Source organism: Coniosporium apollinis (genome assembly GCF_000281105.1).
Source record: "Coniosporium apollinis CBS 100218 chromosome Unknown supercont1.26, whole genome shotgun sequence".
NCBI lineage: Eukaryota > Fungi > Ascomycota > Dothideomycetes > Coniosporium > Coniosporium apollinis.
The window spans coordinates 310,398-330,004 of record NW_006913288.1 but is presented as its reverse complement, the minus strand read 5'-3'; the positions used below and the strand labels follow the sequence as shown (position 1 = coordinate 330,004).

At 54.9% G+C, this 19,607-nt stretch overlaps 7 protein-coding genes across 7 annotated transcripts; 3 read left to right on the top strand and 4 right to left on the bottom strand.

The window, feature by feature from the left end:
• Nucleotides 1-331: 331 nt before the first annotated feature.
• Nucleotides 332-973, top strand: W97_05702 (uncharacterized protein; the record flags this gene model as incomplete). Its single annotated transcript, XM_007783436.1, has 1 exon — nucleotides 332-973. The coding sequence occupies one exon, from the start codon at nucleotides 332-334 to the stop codon at nucleotides 971-973; it is 642 nt and encodes a 213-aa protein (XP_007781626.1).
• Nucleotides 974-1,425: 452 nt separating this feature from the next.
• Nucleotides 1,426-2,902, bottom strand: W97_05701 (uncharacterized protein; the record flags this gene model as incomplete). Its single annotated transcript, XM_007783435.1, has 2 exons — nucleotides 1,426-1,443; nucleotides 1,517-2,902. The coding sequence occupies 2 exons, from the start codon at nucleotides 2,900-2,902 to the stop codon at nucleotides 1,426-1,428; spliced, it is 1,404 nt and encodes a 467-aa protein (XP_007781625.1).
• Nucleotides 2,903-4,558: 1,656 nt separating this feature from the next.
• On the top strand, nucleotides 4,559-5,883 carry W97_05700 (uncharacterized protein; the record flags this gene model as incomplete). The annotated part of the gene is made up of 2 exons (XM_007783434.1): nucleotides 4,559-4,767; nucleotides 4,887-5,883. 2 exons carry the CDS (start codon nucleotides 4,559-4,561, stop codon nucleotides 5,881-5,883), a joined length of 1,206 nt encoding a protein of 401 aa, XP_007781624.1.
• A 681-nt stretch (nucleotides 5,884-6,564) lies between these two features.
• W97_05699 (uncharacterized protein) lies at nucleotides 6,565-9,493 on the top strand (the record flags this gene model as incomplete). Its single annotated transcript, XM_007783433.1, has 2 exons — nucleotides 6,565-6,634; nucleotides 6,696-9,493. The coding sequence occupies 2 exons, from the start codon at nucleotides 6,565-6,567 to the stop codon at nucleotides 9,491-9,493; spliced, it is 2,868 nt and encodes a 955-aa protein (XP_007781623.1).
• A 1,157-nt stretch (nucleotides 9,494-10,650) lies between these two features.
• On the bottom strand, nucleotides 10,651-12,865 carry W97_05698 (uncharacterized protein; the record flags this gene model as incomplete). The annotated part of the gene is made up of 6 exons (XM_007783432.1): nucleotides 10,651-11,137; nucleotides 11,186-11,531; nucleotides 11,584-11,663; nucleotides 11,720-12,077; nucleotides 12,133-12,268; nucleotides 12,314-12,865. 6 exons carry the CDS (start codon nucleotides 12,863-12,865, stop codon nucleotides 10,651-10,653), a joined length of 1,959 nt encoding a protein of 652 aa, XP_007781622.1.
• A 5,128-nt stretch (nucleotides 12,866-17,993) lies between these two features.
• On the bottom strand, nucleotides 17,994-18,359 carry W97_05697 (uncharacterized protein; the record flags this gene model as incomplete). The annotated part of the gene is made up of 1 exon (XM_007783431.1): nucleotides 17,994-18,359. The coding sequence occupies one exon, from the start codon at nucleotides 18,357-18,359 to the stop codon at nucleotides 17,994-17,996; it is 366 nt and encodes a 121-aa protein (XP_007781621.1).
• A 67-nt stretch (nucleotides 18,360-18,426) lies between these two features.
• On the bottom strand, nucleotides 18,427-19,383 carry W97_05696 (uncharacterized protein; the record flags this gene model as incomplete). The annotated part of the gene is made up of 2 exons (XM_007783430.1): nucleotides 18,427-19,143; nucleotides 19,210-19,383. The coding sequence occupies 2 exons, from the start codon at nucleotides 19,381-19,383 to the stop codon at nucleotides 18,427-18,429; spliced, it is 891 nt and encodes a 296-aa protein (XP_007781620.1).
• Between the last annotated feature and the right edge of the window lie 224 nt (nucleotides 19,384-19,607).

Here is a 19,607-nt window from a genome sequence, read left to right as displayed (position 1 = left end):
CTTCAGACGCGACAGCTGAGTCCAAAACTCTAGTTAGCGCTTTTATCGACGAACTCCTACTATGGATGCGTCCTCCATTATTGTTCGCCAGTGTAGAAAGCTGCCACAGCTTTCTGAATATTAGATCAACTATGCCTGGCCGTAGATTGGTAGCCTCAGCGCAACACTCTGCAAGCGGGCAAACGGAAGTGACCTCAGAGCAATAGTTCTAGGCCCACCTTACTCCATCTCCGCATTCATCTAAACTCTGACCCCAAGCTTCATCTGAACCAGAAGGATTCTGAGTCCCATACAACATCTATCGAAGTCTGACAAAACAAAAACCACCACAATGCTCACCCTCATTAGCGCAACCCCCTCCCCCTACGCCCGCAAAGTCCGCATAACCCTCGCCGAAAAGAACATCCCCTTCACGCTCCAAACCGAGGTCCCCTGGGACTCCACAACCAAGACGCCGCAATACAACCCCCTCGAGAAGCTCCCCGTCCTTATCCTCGAGAATGGCAAGGAAGCCGTCTACGAGTCCCGCTTCATACTCGAATACATAGAAGCCAAGTACCCCGACACAAAATCCATGTTACCCCCCGCCGAGGACGTCGATGCGCGCCTCTTCGCGCGCAAGGTCGAGGTGCTCGCGGATGGTATCTGCGACGCGCTGGTGCTGCTGTTCTTCGAGAAGCAGCGCGCGAATCCGAGCAAAGAGTGGCAGGCGCGGCAGCTGCGGAAGGTCGATGGTGGGCTCGCGGCTCTAGCGAAGTGGGTAGAGGGCAGAGACTACGTTGTGTGCGACAGCTTCGGGCTGGCGGACGTTGCGGCGGGCTCTGTGTTGGGATATCTGCGTGTCAGATGGCCGGATCATCCGTGGATGGAGAGACATCCGGAACTGAAGGCGTATAGCGATAAGTTGGAGGAGAGACAGTCGTTCAAGGAAACGGTGCCCTCGCCGCAGAAGATCAGTGATAAGATTGTATAAGTAAGGCGAATTCTACGTATCAGCCAGTTCCAAGCCTCTTCTTCCAGTGTAACCCCGTCTCAAAATGGTTCGCTTGTGATATCCTCAAGCGATCGAAAGCCCCGGACTGCGTCTGGCAGTCTCAGCCACCACGCTGGTCTTACAACTGGTCGGCATCGCCGTCAAGAGAGGAACAGAGTGAGTGCCAGATCAGGTGATCTTGCACGTGATATGTCGTTTTTCCCGGTAAAAGAAGAGTATCTAGGTATGCGAAAACAAAGTGTACAACGCAGCACCTAGCGGTAAATCCGACAGGAAAGAGTAGGGCAGTCCATCCTTTCCCTCGATGAAGACTTCCTACCTCACGCCGTGATGCTGCCTCGTAGATCTACCGTAAAGCCTTCCCAACCGGGCGAACTTCAAGACGACCGCAGATCGTTAAAGTTGAGGCATTCGTTAAGCATGGTCCCAAGTTAGTCCTTGTTCCCGAACTGGGTAACACTGGCCACACGTCCCGTTAGCCTGTCCCAGATTAGAATCAAACAACAAAGCAATGTGACTCACAGCAAAATCGACCTTAGTATCTTGGAAATGAGCCTGCCACTTGTCGCGCATGAATTCTGGCAGCCTCAGCAGCTGCTTAGTATCTATCAATCTGAGAGCAGGCAAGTATTCATCGACGCCCATGCAAAGATCGTCCATGAAAGGCGAGAAGTCGTCGTAGCCAACTGGATCAAGCAGGATCAGCTCTTCAAGAGAAGGTGGGAGAATCTTGGCAAGGTTCACGCGTTTCAGTTCTCCTTCGGCGCTCATATCTTCCTTGCCGGTTAAGAGCACCACCGATATCTCGAGCTTTGTCAACGTGCGGAGATCCCTCAACGAGCCCATTCCCACGGGGCATGGCATGTTTCCGTATATCACTGCATAACACTCGCTAACATCTAGCAGAAGCGTCCGCAAAGAGTCCTTCTGAAGCATCAGCGCCCGACCCAAGCCAGGAAGTTGGAACTCAGTGGTTCCGACGACGGCGTCACCCCAGTGACACTCGAACGTCTTCAAAGCCTTGCAGGCGCCGATAAGGTTTGCGAGTGCCGCATCGCTGAAGTCGGAAAATGTGAAGGACATGTTTTCGACGTTGGAGATATCCCGTGGCCACTGTGGAGGTGGAGGCTGGTTGTAAGTTCCGTCATCGAAGGACCATGAGCAAGCGTTGCCTACGATCTCGCGCAAGGAGGAGAGGCGCATGAAATCGATCAAGAAACCCAGTTCAAGACCGTTCTCGGTGTCGCCATGTGCCACGCTAATACTTTTAAGAGCGGAGAAACCATGAACCGTCGGATTGGTCACGGTGGGATCAGCTTGTTGGATCATCGCCCAGGTGTACAGTTCTTCTTCATTTTGGTACCCGATCTCCATGTTGATGCGCTCTACGTTAGGTGTGTGGACAAGCAATAACGCCAGTTCCGCGTCGGCAAGGCCCTTGCTGAGTGCCTCTATCCAAGCTCCCTTTCTAGGGTAATCGATCTTCTCCGCTGCGGCTTTTAGTACGGCAAAATCGTCCTTGGAAAGTGGCGGCTGGGAATCTCCCGATAACTCCTCCCCTTGTAGGATTCCTATGTCCAGATATCTCAACTCAAGTGCGAAGCGTGGCTGCTCAATCACTCTTCGTAGAAAGGCGGGCAGGGTCGTGTCCATGTCTGCAGTGACGAAGGTATGGTATAGCAGCGGCTCTGCTACCTCACGGAATCTTTTCGATGTCAGACAAAGACTGCACAAAGTTTTCACACGTTCTGAGTTGCGGCGATGTCTGTCGTATTCGGGTGTCCACATGGTCTCGTTGACGTAGAAATTGATCCACATGAATGTTTCGCGAAGTAACTCATTGGGCATGTCGTTCATCGTGATGTCTGCTGGTCGTGGGCCTCGTGGCTCAATAATGCTGGCGTGCATGTCTGCTGCGAATGTATCGTAGTTGACGGGGGGCTGCAAATGGCACAGTGGTTGCAATTGTATAGTAGCAAACACGCCGACCTGACTGTAAGTCTTTTCTGAAGTTGTTGGATGAAAGCGCTGCCAATTCGAATAATACTCCTGTAGTTTAATGCTTTTCATATCTATCAGCTTATATGTCCGGAATAAATACTAGTTTGATCAGTAACACGCGATGCAAGACCGTACCGGTTGCAACTCCCAGTCAAACACGTTATAGAAATAATTCCCACGGTCTTTGATTGTGATGCGGCTAGAGTGTAGTTTCTGGTTGAACTAGAAAGTGAAAGTAGGTAATCTTAATCAGCAATGAAGCTCTTACGACCAAGAGGAGCAACAAGTACTTGACGACTATCCATGCAGCGAGAGACTTAAAATTGTAAGAGACAAAAGAGACAGGAATACACTTCGAAGATGTTCTCCGCGGTTTCAACGCGCCTGCCAGGCAGCAGTGGCGCCAGTTCTGGCGCACTCGAAATAGCCACGCGTTTGTGAATAATATCACAGCCTAGAGCAGGTGGGGTAGCCTAGAAGGACTTCGATCCGGACGCGAGATGCCTCGTTTGGCTTAAGCGTGTGTTTAGCAGCCATAAGTCCTAGACGCGAAAGAGCTTTAAGACCAGGAACGCCCTTACAAGGGTCAGCTCTATGTGGGCTGCCAGCCCTCCCGGCTGCATACAGTCAATAGCATAGTCACTTTGAATCAGCACGATGCCTGAATGGTTCGCTTCACACAGGGAAGCAGGGAGGGCTGGTAGACCGCACAGGGCTGATCCTTGTACTGTCATCAATATCCGCTCTCCTGTTGTACGGAGAGCGGTGTGTGATACAGTTCGCATCTGCATGATGAGATTAAAATACAATTCCCCCCAGATAGTCCAGCAATCACGTGCCTTATCACCCTGGCTACACTCGGTGAGGTTCCAGTTAGGTATTCAGACGGCCACGATCTTCGACTAGGGTGTTTGGGGGGAGTTTGGAGTTGAAGCAGAGCAAGTCACGCCACGCAGATGGAAGAGAGAACACCAGCATTGGGATTCAGCAAACATAAGGTGTGGACGCGATCAGGGAAATCAGACCAAGTGACTCGGCACGTGACCCGTCGCCTTTCGGTTTGAAAGAAGAGTAAGTGAGAATACAGAGAATATCACAGGATACGTTGTGGTCCATGCGGTAACAATGGAACAGTCAGTCCACACCTCGATGCTTATCCAGTATGAAGATGTACTGCTCTATGCCATGACGCTGCCTTATGGATTGACCATGCCCTTCCCAACCGGGCGAACTTTATGACGGGCCCGCAGATCTGCTGAATAATTCATAGATGAGCAACAACCTTGAAACACATTCCAGACGCGTTCTCCTGCAATCCGTGGGGAAGGAATGTAGTCATGGTCACGTAGAGGCTGCCGGAACTCTTCCTGGATATATGTTACCTCCGAAGATGTGAGCAGCTCCGTTGAGAGTAATAATCAAGCCGTGACGGTTAGCATTCATATATAACCCGCCGCCTTGTTCCCCAGTAGATATATCGGATCAATAAAGTCTCTGATATCCATTTCACCGAACTCTCAGTCCTCCGCTATACTTTCTGAGCCTCCGCGTCAGTTGCACACCATGGCAGCGTCCCAGTTTCTCCATGCAGCCTATCCGGAAGCTCTCTCCGACAAGCCTTTCAGTCAGGTGCCGAACAATGCGCGCGTCAAACAGCAGCTCTGCGAAGTTCGTGTCCCGCCGCACGCCATTGCGGAACTCAAGCGTCTCATTCAGACGGCCAGACTTGGCCCTGAGACGTTTGAGAATTCACAACCAGAGCCCAACGCAAAGTACGGCTTAACATGCTCATGGATGAGAGAGGTAGTTAGAGCATGGACGGATGTGTCTGTTTTTAATTGGTAAAGTGAGCCTACCACCATGCGGAATGGCTCACGCTAAGATGCTGTAGGGCGAGGGTTCAAGATCATATCAACAGCGTCCCCCACTTTAACAGCGAAGTCGACTACGAAGGCCATAAGTATACCATCCACTACCTTGCTCTCTTCTCCAAGCGTAGCGACGCCGTACCTCTAGTCAGCATCCATGGCTGGCCCGGCTGCTTTCTAGAGTTTCTTCCACTCATGAACCTCCTCCAAAAGAAGTACACTCCTGATACTCTCCCCTACCACTTTATCGTCCCATCAATGCCGGGCTACACCTTCTCTTCCGGACCCCCTATCGATCGTGACTTTTCCACATTGGACGTGAGCCGTATCTTCCAGATCCTCCTCCGCCAGCTTGGCTTCAACGATACCCAGTACGTCGTAGCCGGCGGCGACGTGGGCAGCCGCGTGGCACGAGCCCTCGCTGTCGAAGACCAGGCCTGTTCCGCCATCCACCTAAACTTCTGCTTCGACCTCAACATGCACGGCTTCCCACGAGATAATCTTGCCGCAGAGGAGACCCGCCGCCTGGAGACGCTCGACGAGTTCATGCGAACAGGCGTCGGCTACGGCCAAATGCATGCCACGCGCCCCTCGACCATCAGCTTCGTCCTCTCCTCCAACCCCGTCGCCCTCCTCGCCTGGATCGGCGAGAAATTCGCTACCTGGACCGATAGAACACCTCCGCTCGACACCATCCTTACGTTCATCACGGTCTACTGGCTCACAGACACCTTGCCGCGGAGTATATACCCCTACCGAGCAGACTTCGCATCCAGCGATGAGGTGCCGTCACATGGGAATCCGCGTTGGCGCATCCCGGACGGGAAGCCGTTTGGGTTTTCGAGCTTTCCGAAGGAGATCCTGCCGGTACCGAGGGCGTGGGTTGACAGGACGGGGAGGGTCACGTTTTGGAGGGAGCATGAGGCGGGGGGCCATTTTGCGGCGTTGGAGGTGCCGGAGGTGGTGCTGGGGGATTTGGAGGAGTTTGTGGGGCACGTCAAGGCAGAAAGACAAATTTGAGCCGAATCACAGTCATGAGTAATTGCTTGAGGCTGGATCGAATCTCCGATCGAGGCAGTTCCTAGGTTATCGTGGTCATGTTGTAACGATAGCCAAGACGAGCTTGGAAAGCACAATGCGGTTGTGGGTCGCCTAAAGAGCGTCTGTTGAATAGAGGCGGCGAACTCACAACACCGTGCCAATCCTTAAGTAGCTAAACACACAATCACTCGTCCATTCATCTCGTAGTTGTCGCTGTGTTTCGGGAACAGATGCAGAGCACTGATGTTGCCGAGGGTCGTGATAGTGGCCCGTCGCCTGCGTCATCAACAAAAACTGCCGACCGAGAAAAGCAGCACGGCTCTGCGAATTGCGACGCTGTATAGCTGTCAATTGGCTGGACAGCCAGAAAATTGAGAAGAATATAGTTATTTCAGCCACTGATAGGCCTCACTACAGGATGTTTCGGCCTAGCAGCCGTTGACGCAGGGATTGAGGGGGCTGGACAGGGGTTTTAACTTGTTTTCCCAGCCCTGGTGTTTTCGCATCACCAGCCCTCCAGCACAGCTCCCCCGCCAGCTATCATGATGCCTGCACGCAGTACAAGTACACTCCAGCCTCCACAATGCCTCTGTACCTGCATCCTGCATTCCCCCGAAGGACGAGCACTTCATCCCTTCGTATTCTCTGCGTGCGAACGACATGAACTCTGGTGATCGGCAACCTATACTCCTCGGAGACAGCGCAGTCCTCTATCCATCCGCCGCCAACGGTACCTGCTCTCTGCCTGTCAGTTCACTTGTGATAAATTACTGATTGAGGTCTCGATGCAGTTTCCCGACCTAGATTACAGCACACCGGCTCGAACCACAGCGTAGCAGCAGAGGAGGAGTACTACTCCCTCGACGACGGCACCTCGAGCGTAGTAAGAAGCGATGACCCGCACGCCTCCAGAGCAACGGTCCAAAGATACTCCACTCCGCCCTCCGCCTTCCGAACACCTGCAAACAGCAGCGACATGTTGCAGCAGGAGTTGACAGAGCTCCCACGGAGGCGTGCGACACTAGTAGCAACCGGGGCTGCCCCGAACACCGTTTCGTTTGACGAGAGGCCGATTACAATTGTTCGCAAGCCGGTACCTTCGCACTCGTCATCCAACCACACAACACCTGAGAGAAATCCAATGGATCCTGCAGCTTCCCCATCGACGACTCCGGGCGTCGATGACACACCGTACATCCGCTTCGCAATCGACCAGCTGACCCGAGATGAGGAAGTGCGGAGGGAAACCAGGCAGTATGCGCCTGCGATTCAGGACGACTACCCGGTGGACAGGATAATACCGGACGAAGGGCTTGGATATGTTCAGCACGAGCAAGCGCCAACGCCTCCTCCTCCCCCAAGAGTGCCGCGGAAGAACTGGAGGCGGTCAATGTCGCCAATTGGACGTGACGTCTTCGAGCCTTTCCATCCTCCGCGGGAATCCCTGCCATATCCACCGCTCGAGTTCGTCCCGGGCATCCTGCGACCTACATGGCTTGGGCTGTACCTCTTTCTCTGCCTGCTCATGCTCACAGGCCTGCTCTTTTGCGCCATATGGTCTCCGGGCCACGACGGCTTCTGGGATTACGACATGTTCGGCGATGGCCGCTACTTCGTCTTCCAGTACTTGCCGACCATGCTCGGCATGATACTTCTTTTGTGGCTCTTCCAGATTCAAAAAGCGGTTCAGCGCATTTCGCCCTTCATGGCGCTTGCCTCCGAATCGCCACGCGCGCGGACTGAAGGTGTCTTCCTCAGCATACACCCCTCGCAATTTCTGCTCCCTAATCTTCAGCACTTGAGAGCTGGACAGCCAACACTCGGAGTCTGCTCCATAGTCTTCTGGCTTTTCCTGTTCACCATTCCGTTGCTCGCATCAGCTTTTAATGTACGATTCTTCGGCCCTCCCTCCGTCGGGCAATGGCGCTGGGTTGCAGTGCAGGGTGTCATCTGGACCGTCATTGTCCTCTACATCCTCCTCGTCATCGCCCTCATCCTTCTCTTCGTCTCCCTCCGCCGCAAGACCACTGGCTTAAAATGGGATCCCCGCTCGCTAGCCGACATCATCGCCCTCCTCGAGCGCTCGAACGTCATGACCGCCTACAACGGCAGCGAGACGTTCGCCAGCACTCAAGAGTTCCGAGACCGACTACAGCAACGCTCAGACCGACTCGGCTATTGGCACACCAGCAAGCGTCCTCAAGACATATTCTACGGCCTCGGCGAAGAGGGCGGCACAACGCGGCGCTACTCCATCGAAGCAGGCCGCATCCGCGAAAAAGCGCCTGAGCGACAGTACCCCCCGCCCTCAGCAGGTAGCGAAGCCGAGCGCCAGGCCTCCTCCGCCGGCGGACACGCGGGCGACTTCTCAATTCGCATGGACATCCGCTCCTCGCGCATCCGGGCCCGCTACCTTCCCTGGTTCCTGAAGGACACCTTCGTCGTCGCGTGGCTCGTTATAGCGATTGTCCTGCTGATCGCTTGGCTCGTCGTCTCTTTCGTCAACACCGCCGTAAACGGAGGATTCTTCCCGCTCGTGCCTGTTGCGGCGAACAGCGGGGGCTTCAGCGCCTCGAATTTTCTGTATTCGTTCCTCCCTGCCACTATCGCGATGCTCCTCTTCCTGCTCTACCAGCCCCTCGACCTCGCATACCGCCGTCTTGCGCCCTTTGCTGCGCTCTCGGCTCCCGGGGGGACGACGGCCGAAAAGAGCTTGTTGGTTGACTATCCAGCCCGCCTTCCCGTCTCCGTAACTGTCGCCGCCGCCTCCAACGGCGATTGGCAAGTCGCGGTCCTTTCTTTCATCTCCCTCCTCGCATCCACCTTCCCCGTCCTCGCGGGCGGCTGCTTCTGGACCCAGTTCTACGTCTCCGACGTCGAGGTCCGCGTCGCGGCACACCCGCCCGCTTACTACGCGCTGTGCGTCTTTCTATGCTTGTATGCCGTCAGCTTGCTCGTGCTGCTGGTGCCGGGCGGGTACAGGAAACGCATGGCGCTGCCCCACGACTCGAGGACGCTGGCGGAGGTCGTGAGCTGGGTCTACCAGAGCGAGCTCCTCACGGATCGCGCGTTTGCGCGCGTGGGGACGCGGGCGGAGATGGTGGCGAGGTTGGTGGGACATGAGCTCGCTCTGCATCAGTCTCAGCAGCAGCGGGAGCAGCAGCAGGCGGGTGTTTTGGGTCCCAAGGCAAACGACCGCACCAGTCCCTGGGCCAGCTTCGTGAACATGGTTGGTGGCCCGAAGCGCAACCTCGCGGGCGGCGAGAAAGCGGAGCTGGAAGCTGGCAGGACTGCTGAGTCTGAGCGTCTGAACCCCTCGGCCGCCGCTGAGAACCCGTTCTCAGACCCCTCGGAGACTGGAGCCCCGACTGCGCCGGCGACGGCGATGAGGTCTGAAGAGGCGGGTGAGAAGCGCAGATACAGGACTGAGCAGCAGCCGGTCGGACCCACGCGCTACGGCTTCGGCATCTATGTTGGACGCGACGGGCGCGAGCATCTGGGCATTGATCGGATGAGGAGGCCGGGGAGGGGCGAGTTGGTGTTGCATGATTTTAGCAAGAGGGGAAGGAGAGAGAGTGGAGTTGTGTGAAGACGTTTCCGCTCTTCTTCCTTCTGCTTTGTTTCTTTTCTGGATTACGACGGTCAGAGACGATGACGAACGAGGTGTTTCCGGTCCAGTCTCAACTGTTCTTTTGGGTCTCACACTCTGGACCCGCATGCCTCTGGCTGCGCGGTCCTTCTTTTTGTTCCTCTTTGCTGCGGTTTAGCGAGCGGCATTTGCATTTGCTGGCGCCACGACGAATGGGTCTTACGGTTTGATGGGTCTACGGATAATTGCTGTATGAAGCGGCACGAACATACATACGACACGGTAATCATGGCAATAGATGGGATCATGGATGGCTTGTACAGTAGTCATACCCTGTAATATAGCTTAGTTCCGAGACAATGGACATGATGTCTTACTACAAGCCTTCTGAGGTCAACCGACTTCAAAGTGGAGTTAGTGGTTAGCTGAGAGGACAGATCTTAAGGCGGTGCTTCCAGTGCTTTGTTCGTCTTGGGCAATCACGTTCGTGGTGACGCAAACTTAGCAGCACATTCGATGGGCCGTGGCGGTCAGATGAGTGGACCTCCACAAGGTTTTCCGCTGCAACACCATGCCAAGGTTCACGGCTTTACTGCTCAGCAGCTTCGAAGGCATTAGCAAATTTTTACGCAAGATGTGATCAGCTCAGTGGTGGTGACCGGTACGGTTAATTCATTTAGAACACCGCAAGTAGTCGCAGCAGTCACGGCAAGCATATAGGAAGCACGGTTTTGCGACATACGGCTTTCAAATAGAAGTCTATCTGAGCTAGCTACAGTATGCCACCTGTGAGAGAAGAAGGACAACGCAGTTGGGCAACACAACACTTTGCAGATCATCAATTGGAAGTAGGAAAACAAACCGTCAGAAGCACAGAAGATGTTGAAAATTTCCCTCATCCTCCACGATCCGCCAGATGTATCCAAGGAAAGAGATCGCCGTGTGAGCCGGTGTCATCAGCAGTAAGCTGGAGCAGAGCAGAGCATTATCGTCAGCGTCGAGGCTGGAGTGGAGCAGTGAAGTAGTGTTGGTACAGAGTCAGACTGGGGAAGACATCAAGGTGGAGAGGTGTCGCTGCAGAGGTCGCTCGTCGAAAGATTGCCAGGTGACGAGAGAAGCCAGAGAGTGCGGCAGCTCCAGCGATGTTCTTCAGCCATCTACCAGGCTTCGTCGCCAGCGGGGGTATCGTTGCCACCGTCCCACTTGGGCTCCTCGGCAGCAGTCCACTTGGGTTCTTCGGCAATCTCACCAGCAGCGTCGGTGGCAGTATCGCCAGGCATGGCGGTCTTGGTGTCGGTATCCTCGCTGCTGACAGAGTCCTTGTCGGAGTCATCATCGAACACCAGCTCGCCTTCGGGGATGCGGTCAGCCAAGAAGTCGGGGACGTCTTGGTTGGTTTCAACAAGGATCTTGACAAGCGCATCGGCGATGTCCTCGTTGCGGTCATTGTAGAACGAAGTGGCAAGGCCCTCATTTCCGATGCGGGCGGTGCGACCGATGCGGTGGATGTACTCATCGATACCGCCGTGGGCGGCAGAGGGGAGGTCGTAGTTGATTACATGCAAGACGTTCTTGATGTCCAAGCCGCGGGCTGTGACTCCAGTGGCGACCATGATTGGCATTTGTCCGGTACGGAAGGCACGGCTGTGGAAGGTCAGCAGGGAACAGACGACAAGGAGGTGATTGACATACATGGCGTCTTCACGCTCAGCCTGCGTGCGATCAGAGTGGATCGAGGTGGAGGGCAGCTCCAGGTTGAACAGGTAATCATCGAGAAGATCAGCCATGCGACGAGAGTTGACGAAGATGAGGGTCCGAGCGGGCGGCAGGGAGAAGAGCAGATCGTAGAGCGCTTGGCGCTTAGCGCTGTCGTCAACATAGACAATCTTCTGGGTGATATTGGTATGGGTTGATCCAGTACGACCAACCCGGATGCGAACGTGGTCGTCCATCATGTAGCGCTTGGCCAGTTTCCGAGCCTCCTTGGGAAAGGTAGCGGAGAACATCATGTATGTGTGATCATCGTCGGCGTTGACGTCTAGTACATAGTCAGTAGTGAACTATTGGATATCAGGAAAACAAATTCTTACCTGCACCAGCCAGGATACGCTTCATATCCTCCTCCCAGTCGTCTTGGAGCATCTCATCGGCCTCGTCAATGATGGTGAATCTGATGGATGATTAGCAGCATGACGTTGTTTGACACATTGAAACCCGAAGACTTACTTGACGCGATTGAGTGAGAGCACGCCCGGCTTATCCATCAGGGCCTTGAGACGGCCCGGGGTGGCGATGAGGACATCACAGCCGCGACCAAGCTCCTCAAGTTGAAGGCGGAGCGGAACACCGCCATAGACGACGGCAGGACGCAGGAGGCTGCGGTAGCAGAGGCGACGAGCTTCATCGAAGATTTGCACAGCCAGCTCGCGAGCTGGACAGATGACGAGCACAAGGGGCTCTGCGCGCACGCGGTCGGTGGCAGGATTGTATGTACGCGGATTGGGACGCGGAGCCGCAAGCTTCTTCGCCTTTCCCATCAAGCGGGAAAGGATTGGAATGAAATAAGCGCCCGTCTTGCCCGAGCCTACAGAGAATCAGCAAGGGTGGCTGTTGATGCTAGGAGGGGGACAGTAACACACCGGTCTGAGCGATTCCGACAACGTCGGTGCCAGCAAGGATGGCAGGGATGCAGTACATTTGAATCGGGGTCGGGAAACGGTAGCCACAGAGCTTGATGTTCTCGAGCATGACGGGATGCAAGCCTGCATTGGCGAACTACTGAAGTCAGCCATGATCACCAATCATGAAGGTGTTACTTACTTCACGAATGAGGTGGACGGGCTCAGGAGCTTCTACTGTGACTTCGTACTTGAAAGCATCAAACTTGGTGCCAGCTTGCATGCGGTAATCAGAGCCGAACAGCTCGATCTCTAGCTCTGGGATGGCGGGACCCACGTCGCCATAGTCGTCGTTCCACTCATACACAGCGGCATTGGCCAGCCAAGCAGGCTCCTCACGATCAGCGTCGTCGTCCTTGCGTCCGGTAGCATACACGGAGTAGTCGTATGGTGTGCGTTCGACGAACCCATGGAGACGAGCCTTCTCGCGGGCGTCGATATTCTCACCAGCACCGTTGTCACCGGCATCGTCCTCACCGGCACCGTTGGAATCGCCGGCATCGTTAGCATTCTTGTCGTCAGCGCCGTTGGCATCAGCACCGTTAGCATCAGCAACGTTGGCATCGGCGCCATCGTCATCGGCACCCTTGTTGGCATTAGCGGCATTGTTAGTGCCCTCATCATCGGACGGCGGCGTAGTGCTGCCCTCTTCAGGAGCATCCTCCTTGGGGTTGAGGTCCCACTTGTCAGACATGGTTGCTGAACTTAGATCTATGAGGTATGAGTCAGTGAGGTGAAGTGAGTAGAGACGACGGGGTGGCAAGAGGCAAGCACGACGACATGCCGCTGAAGGCGAACGTGATTCCTCAGTCGGTGGCAGGAATGTTGATGAAACGCCACCGAAAGAGGATGTTATGGTTCAGTAAGTAATAAGATCGGTGATGAAAAGTCAAGATGCAACACCAAAGCGAGTGCTTCACGGAGGCATGCAGCAAGGCGTCAAGAAGAACGACGTACCCTTTACGATGAATGCCCTGTTGGGGGTAGTGAGTCTAAGGCGATTGAGGGAGTGCGAGCGCGGTAGATGCGAGCTGATGATGGTGTTGAACGATGGTAGAAGTTGCGGTTGAAGAAGGTTGTTGTGGGTGGAGGAGGGACGGAGGAAGATTTGTTGTGGATGGACTTTTAAGCAGAGGAAATTAGGCGGCTGCACGGGGGCGGCGTGACGTCGGTCCCTTCACGGCCCTATTGACAAACGGGATGGGACGGTAAGGGATAGGCGGTGTAGGCCAAGACTCAGAGCAGGTCGATGAGGCCGGCCCCGCTGTCCTTCAGCGCGGCGGCAGCTTTGCAAAGTCTTCTGGGCTGGTAGATGACACGAGACGGGCCAGAGCAGGAGGGATAGATTAGCTTATGATAGATGCAAAGCTGGGAGGTTGCAGCCGCGGTATTGATTTGGAAAAGGATTGAAAGTGTTGACCAATGTGGGCTGCACTTTCAGTGAACTACCCTCACCCCTTACAGGAGAGGGATACCGAAGTGAAGTCGCCAGCTTATCCAAGGGCAGACCGGCCTCTGAGAGCAGAAGATACACAGAGAGTCCGGAAGTCCGCGCGACGAGGTTGCAGGGCATCCGATGATACCTCTTGCCGGCGACGATATTGACACCTGAGTCTTGAGCTCAGCTGGACCAAGTACATGGCTCACTGCAACGATGAGACACCTTTCCGCACATAGCTCCAGCGGAGTCCAGCATCTATGTGATTGGGATAGGCAACGTTAACGGCCACCCCTTAACCATGGTATTCGAAGCCACACGCCTGTCTGGAGCGCGTATCGACAAGTCTGCCATCTACATTCATTGGAGATTGATTGGCAAGAAGCCTTGCGGCGTGGAAATGCTTTGACATCTCCTCGTAAGACGCACACCCGAAAGATGGTAATCACCCTCGACCAGTATTCCGATTCCCTCAGTTGCAAGCACCCTTCCGCGGAGTGACATGTAGGCTTTATGACCGACATGAAGGAAGACAACCATACAGACCAAGACTCGGGGTGTGCGTGGAGCAGTGACGAGAAACGGAGTTGGGCCGATGACTGTGGAGGCTGAACTGACTACGAAGCCGGCAGAGTCTGATTCTCTTGGCGAACTCGAGGCCGGGAGAGTGATAAGATGTATCTTTGAGATAGAATCGAGTTGGATGCCTATCATGGCTACCATGGCTCTGATCTCTGTTCGAGAATTCATCACAAGACAATTTTATTTGCGCTCTTCATCAAGAGCAATGCGTGCTGTGGTCCGCATCTTTACCCAAAACCATTCATCACGGCTTTCAGAGCATGGTTTGAGCTCCATTGCATCCTCCTGGCATTTTGTAGTCTCATCCGCGGCACGGTTGTTTGCTCTCAGCACGTCTCCAGTGGTCGTCCAACCGTCCTCACAGTACAGCTCTGGCCCTTCCATTCATAGCAAACCCTCAACAGCGGCAGAAGTCCCGGTGCGCCAGCACGACAACAACCACGAATACTCTGCGCCCGTCGTAGCAGATCTCAGCAATTTGCCAGCGACAGTTGCAAGACACAGCACGTCAGTTCAAACTCGGCGACCAGGAGAAAGGCGATGTCGATGAAATGCGCCGGCAACTTGCAGCTTCAGCACGGCTCCACGCAGCTTTTCCGTCTCTGGAAGCCCACAGCACTTGTCTTTCGATAAGAACCAGGGTTGCCAGCACAAGTTGCTTGAGAGCTGCCAGATTGACGAAGGGAGCTTTCAGTCAGGATACCTTCTCCGAGCCGTTTCCGCCTCTCCAAACCCTCCTCCACCGTTGGCTTTTGAGCACACAGCACAGCCTAGGACGACAGCACAAGGGCGGCACATACACTGGGGAAGGGGGACGTTGGAACAAACAATACTCTGGCAGGGTTCCGCTAGAAGGAGATCCATGGTACAGCCCGAACCGGTCCCACAAGCGCAGCCGACCGTTTCATGTCACCACCGCGCTACAGATGCCACGCTACACTTTTTTGGATGGCGGAGAACTGCGTACGGATGCCACACCAATCGTTTGGTTGGAGATGTCAAAAAAGCCAGGGTCGTTATCGGCGATAACCCGTGCACAGCGCCTTGAGGGTCTCCACTGGTTTTCGATGGCGGCGGCAGGCTTGTACAAGCCGGAATGCTTTCCTCCAGGATTTCCGGCAGGGCAGTAAGGCGATTCGATGCCCGCGATAAGTGTCAGCTACCAAGTCGAGACACCATCTCGCTCCCGCCACAGTTTGGCTAGCGACCGAAAAATTCGAGCCACGAAGCAGGGCTCGACCAGCAACCATAGCTTGTCTCACAAAGCATATGCCATCAGGGGCGCGTAGCCTCCGGAGGTGTCGAAGCTATTCTGATGCCTCTCACACTGGGGGCTGAGTACGACTGATTTGCGACCGCGCCACCGTCTGTTGATTCGACAGATGGTTTCCATAGCTGGCGACAGGGCACAGAGCCACGACTTGGGTTGAAATCGTGGCGAGACGATTAGCAGATACTGATCCGGTCGCGCCCAGATGAGGCCACAAGCCTTCCATGATTGGAACGCCACCGGAAGGGTGGAGCTTCGGCAGCATTGCCAGGGCTTTCGCCTGTTTCCGCTTGACTTCGATGACGGCGGAGACTCGGAGACAAGATGACCATATTAGGGAGCTGAGCAACGCCCCATCTGACTGAATTGAGAACAGGAATCTGCTTCGGACCGGACCGCAGGAGTGCCGCTTCGTAGCAGTCAAGATCTCCCAAGGGTGGTTACCATCTCAATGAACACTCCGCCTCCGAAGACACAGATGCCGGACACGGCACAAAAGAAACACATAAAGACGAGGTCACCACACTTTGGAGGAAGGAACAGACTCAGACAAGTCCTCATTCAACAATATGAAAGGACTACACGACGGCACGGCCTGGAGCGTTTTGCCACTCGCTTCATCACAGAAAAGTAAGAGTGTCCGCACACGCCCTGCTGCATGGGGACGCTCTTTATATAGAATCCAAGAAAAACCCTTCATATCAAGCCAGCTGAGGTCATACCCGAGAAAGCGCTCAGTGTTCCATGCTCACAAAGGCAATACCCGAAAATTGAGCACGCCGCGGAAGAGAACGTCCAACATCTTCAACCCCTTTGCCGCAGAGCCGCCTTCTTCTCCTTCGCACCGTCCGGCGACATGTCCGATTTTGAAGGCCGCAAACATTAGGGGCGATGAGTTTGAGTCTTTCTGCCGCCGGTCTGGAGACGTGCACGCCAGAGAGATGAGCGAATTGGACATGAGTGTGCTGGAGGCCCGAAGCCGGACCGATTAATTGCATCTCCAGTAATCGCCGTCTCATTAGGTCCGTACGACGCGCCTCCAGGCAATACAGCGTCGAAAAAGCTCGAAGGGTTTAAATGGTCCCAGAGACGGCGTCGATACTCAGTTCAGAGCCAGCTACAAACTCCTGGACCGTTCGAGCTTCACCAGGCAACGTCCTGGATTACGCATCTCCGCAAGTATCGCGATCAACTGAGTGACGACGTACAGCTTTGAAGCCGCCGGTCACTCGATGTATATAAGATGCGGCCATCGCTTGCTGTCACTTCTCTGAGCTCAGGGGTTCTCGAAATTCCTGTTCGAGATCCATGTTGTCACGTGATCGTGCACACCCCCTGAGCGGGCCTCGTATGGAGCAAGCTAGTTGGGTTCGCTGGCCAGCGGCGTTGTCTGAGAGGAGCCAGCCGGGGTCGCAAAAGTCGATGTGCTCGCGGAAGGCCGCGGCTAGAAGGGCATATGGTTTTTGCTTGAAGAGACTATCTAACAGCACCATACAAGAGCACCGTACAGAGCAAACACGATAAACCTCCAGCCGTCAGGGCCTCCCCTTCAAGAATGAGCGTGCCAATCCCATGTCCACCCCTGCGGCCCCCTTCCACCAACCATCACAACAGTGGGCACTTGAATAACTACTAATCCACCGCTTCAAAGTCCAAATTCTACACCATTTCTGCGAACAGGACCAGACGCTCAGGACTAGACGCTCGGGATACTCGCCAACCTCCGAGATCCCGATTCCACCTCCTGCAATTCCAAAGGATGAGCGTAGCGTCCGGCTTGATCATCTTGAAAGAGTGATCGCAGCTTCCGGGTACGGCTATTGCGCTTGGGTGGGCTCCTCCAAGCACAGAACAATGCCACCTGACAGCTCACCATCGCCGGCTGTCGAGTCATCGTAGTCCTGAACGGTTTCATGTGGTCGACAAGGTTATATCGCCTGGAGAAGCCTTTGCCGGGAACTGCCTGAATGCGTGGTGAGACCAAGGTGTCCATCACCCTCGCAGGTTGCCAATTAGACCAATCAATGATTGTCACATCTAGCGAGCGATTCGTACGGCTGTGTAGGAAGCCTGTATGTCAGACTCAAAGCAGTCCGAGTGATCTCCAGAGAGGACTTCGAGGGGAGGATTCCGAGGTTGGAATCTCAGCGAACTAGACCTTGGCTCGGGACTCAACCGGCTGGCGTAGTTACGCCGTTCGGAGATTGGTGCTTCTTCGCTGACCCATTGGTCTCTGTGCCCTGGAGGGTGCAACCAAAGCCGGTTGACTATGCCCACTCATACTCGGGATAGATACAGAGGTGTGGCTTGGATCCATGGCCATGCATGCCGTGAGCCTCCCTCTCGTGGGGCAGAAGGCAGGTTGTTGATGAGAACTGGATGTCTCTGCAGGTCAAACATCCTGTTCCACCGGTCGCCGCAATTGTACACAGTCTGTTCTAGCTCTACAACGAAACGGCTTCAGATGCGCCACTTGCGCGCACAAGGGCTTGAAGCCGAAGGAGCTGGATGTTCAAGAAAGGCAAAGGCAACTCAACATCCGGAGACATCAAACTGGTGAATGCGGTAGACAGGACCGCAGGATTCAGCAGGTCTGTAAAGACATCTTCCAGGAGCGATGGTTTGGGTCGATGTCCACGCCGGCGTCGACTGGCCGACAGGGCGGTCTTCAAGCATCCTCTTCTTCATCTGTTGGCAGAAAGCCAACGACCAGCCATAGTATGCCTCGCTGAGCACAAGGTCGACCATCTCGTCCCGGCCTATGGTCTGCCCCATCTCGTCGATTTCTGCTACGATGCCTTCGTCGTCGTGGTGCGCTGGATCATAGATCCGATCAACGTCCTTCAGGAACTCTCGCACGGCATTCACTAGGCTCTTGTCTACAGGTCCAGTCGGCATCTGAAGTGCTCTCATCTGTCAGATATCGATCGGCGAGGGCGAACATGGTCATCGGGAAGACAACGTCTCAGGGACTGAAGAAAGAAAGGAAGAGGGGGTTTGCTGAGAACAAAAGCGGTCTCGAGTATTTCTTGCACATCTTCTTCGCAGAGTGCACGACGGCGCTGCGATTGCCGAAGAAGGAGCCCAGGCCCGGCACGAGCGAGACGTACAGGTCCGTGTAGGCGGCGTGGAAGGAGCCGCTGGTGATGTTGCCATGTTTCCCACCCAGATCGCCGGCCTGGCAGGTCTGGGGAGCTGTTGCGTCGCAAGGTGTCTCTTCGCCGCCATGCGAAGGTACTTCAAGAGTTTTGCTTGATGAATAACGCTGTATCTGTACGGGACGAGCAAGAACAGTCTTCGTGTCCTGTGGGTCCCCGAAGCCAGCCCGAGCCCTGGTCTTCACCCTCGCGAAAGAAGGAATCCAGGTAGAGCCGGGTGGAGGATACCTCTGTAGCCATCTTGGTGAAAGAACCTGGGGATGTCTTGAGAGCGATGAGGCTGTCGCGAAGCGAGGCTGGTCGCGAAGAAAGGAACACTGGCTTCTACGTCCTATCCAGAAGTGAGGCTCCTCGGCGAGTCTCAAAGACAGGAGCACAGTAACGACACAATCCTGCTGCGCGACGGGAAGGACATGTGGACTGACTCCGGAGAGGACTGGTGTCTGTGGTGTGGTGGTGGTGTGGTGAAGAGGAGAAGCGGAGTGGATGAGGCGGAAGAGTTCATCGCCTTTCCGGAAATGAGGCTATGGGGAATGTTTGCTACGGCGAACTGTGGCTGTCCCTAATAGCACGCCTGCCGCACCACGAACCATCTCCGGAGAGAATGCCGTGGCATTGGTAGTAGGAGAGAAGTCGGTGTAGGACGCGTTGGTCTGAGCTGAGTAGGGGCTGCTATGAAGTCTAGATGAGATGGAGCCAGACCGAGAGGGGATTCGTGCTACGAACCGTTCCCGCACGCTTGTGCTCGACGAAGCCGAAGCCATTCATGAGCTTAATTTCGGTGATTTCAGGGCACGCCCAGGGCGTCCTTGTACTCGACGAACCCGAACGAGCAGGGTAAAAGACGGAACTATGTTCCTCGATACTTGGATGTGGATTCTTCACGGCAACGTAACTGAAAGCGGAGACGTCGGCGGGGGCCCTGGGAAGCCTGCTCTTTTCTCTTTCAACAATCCAGCACCCGACCATCATGGCAGCCAAGTGCACG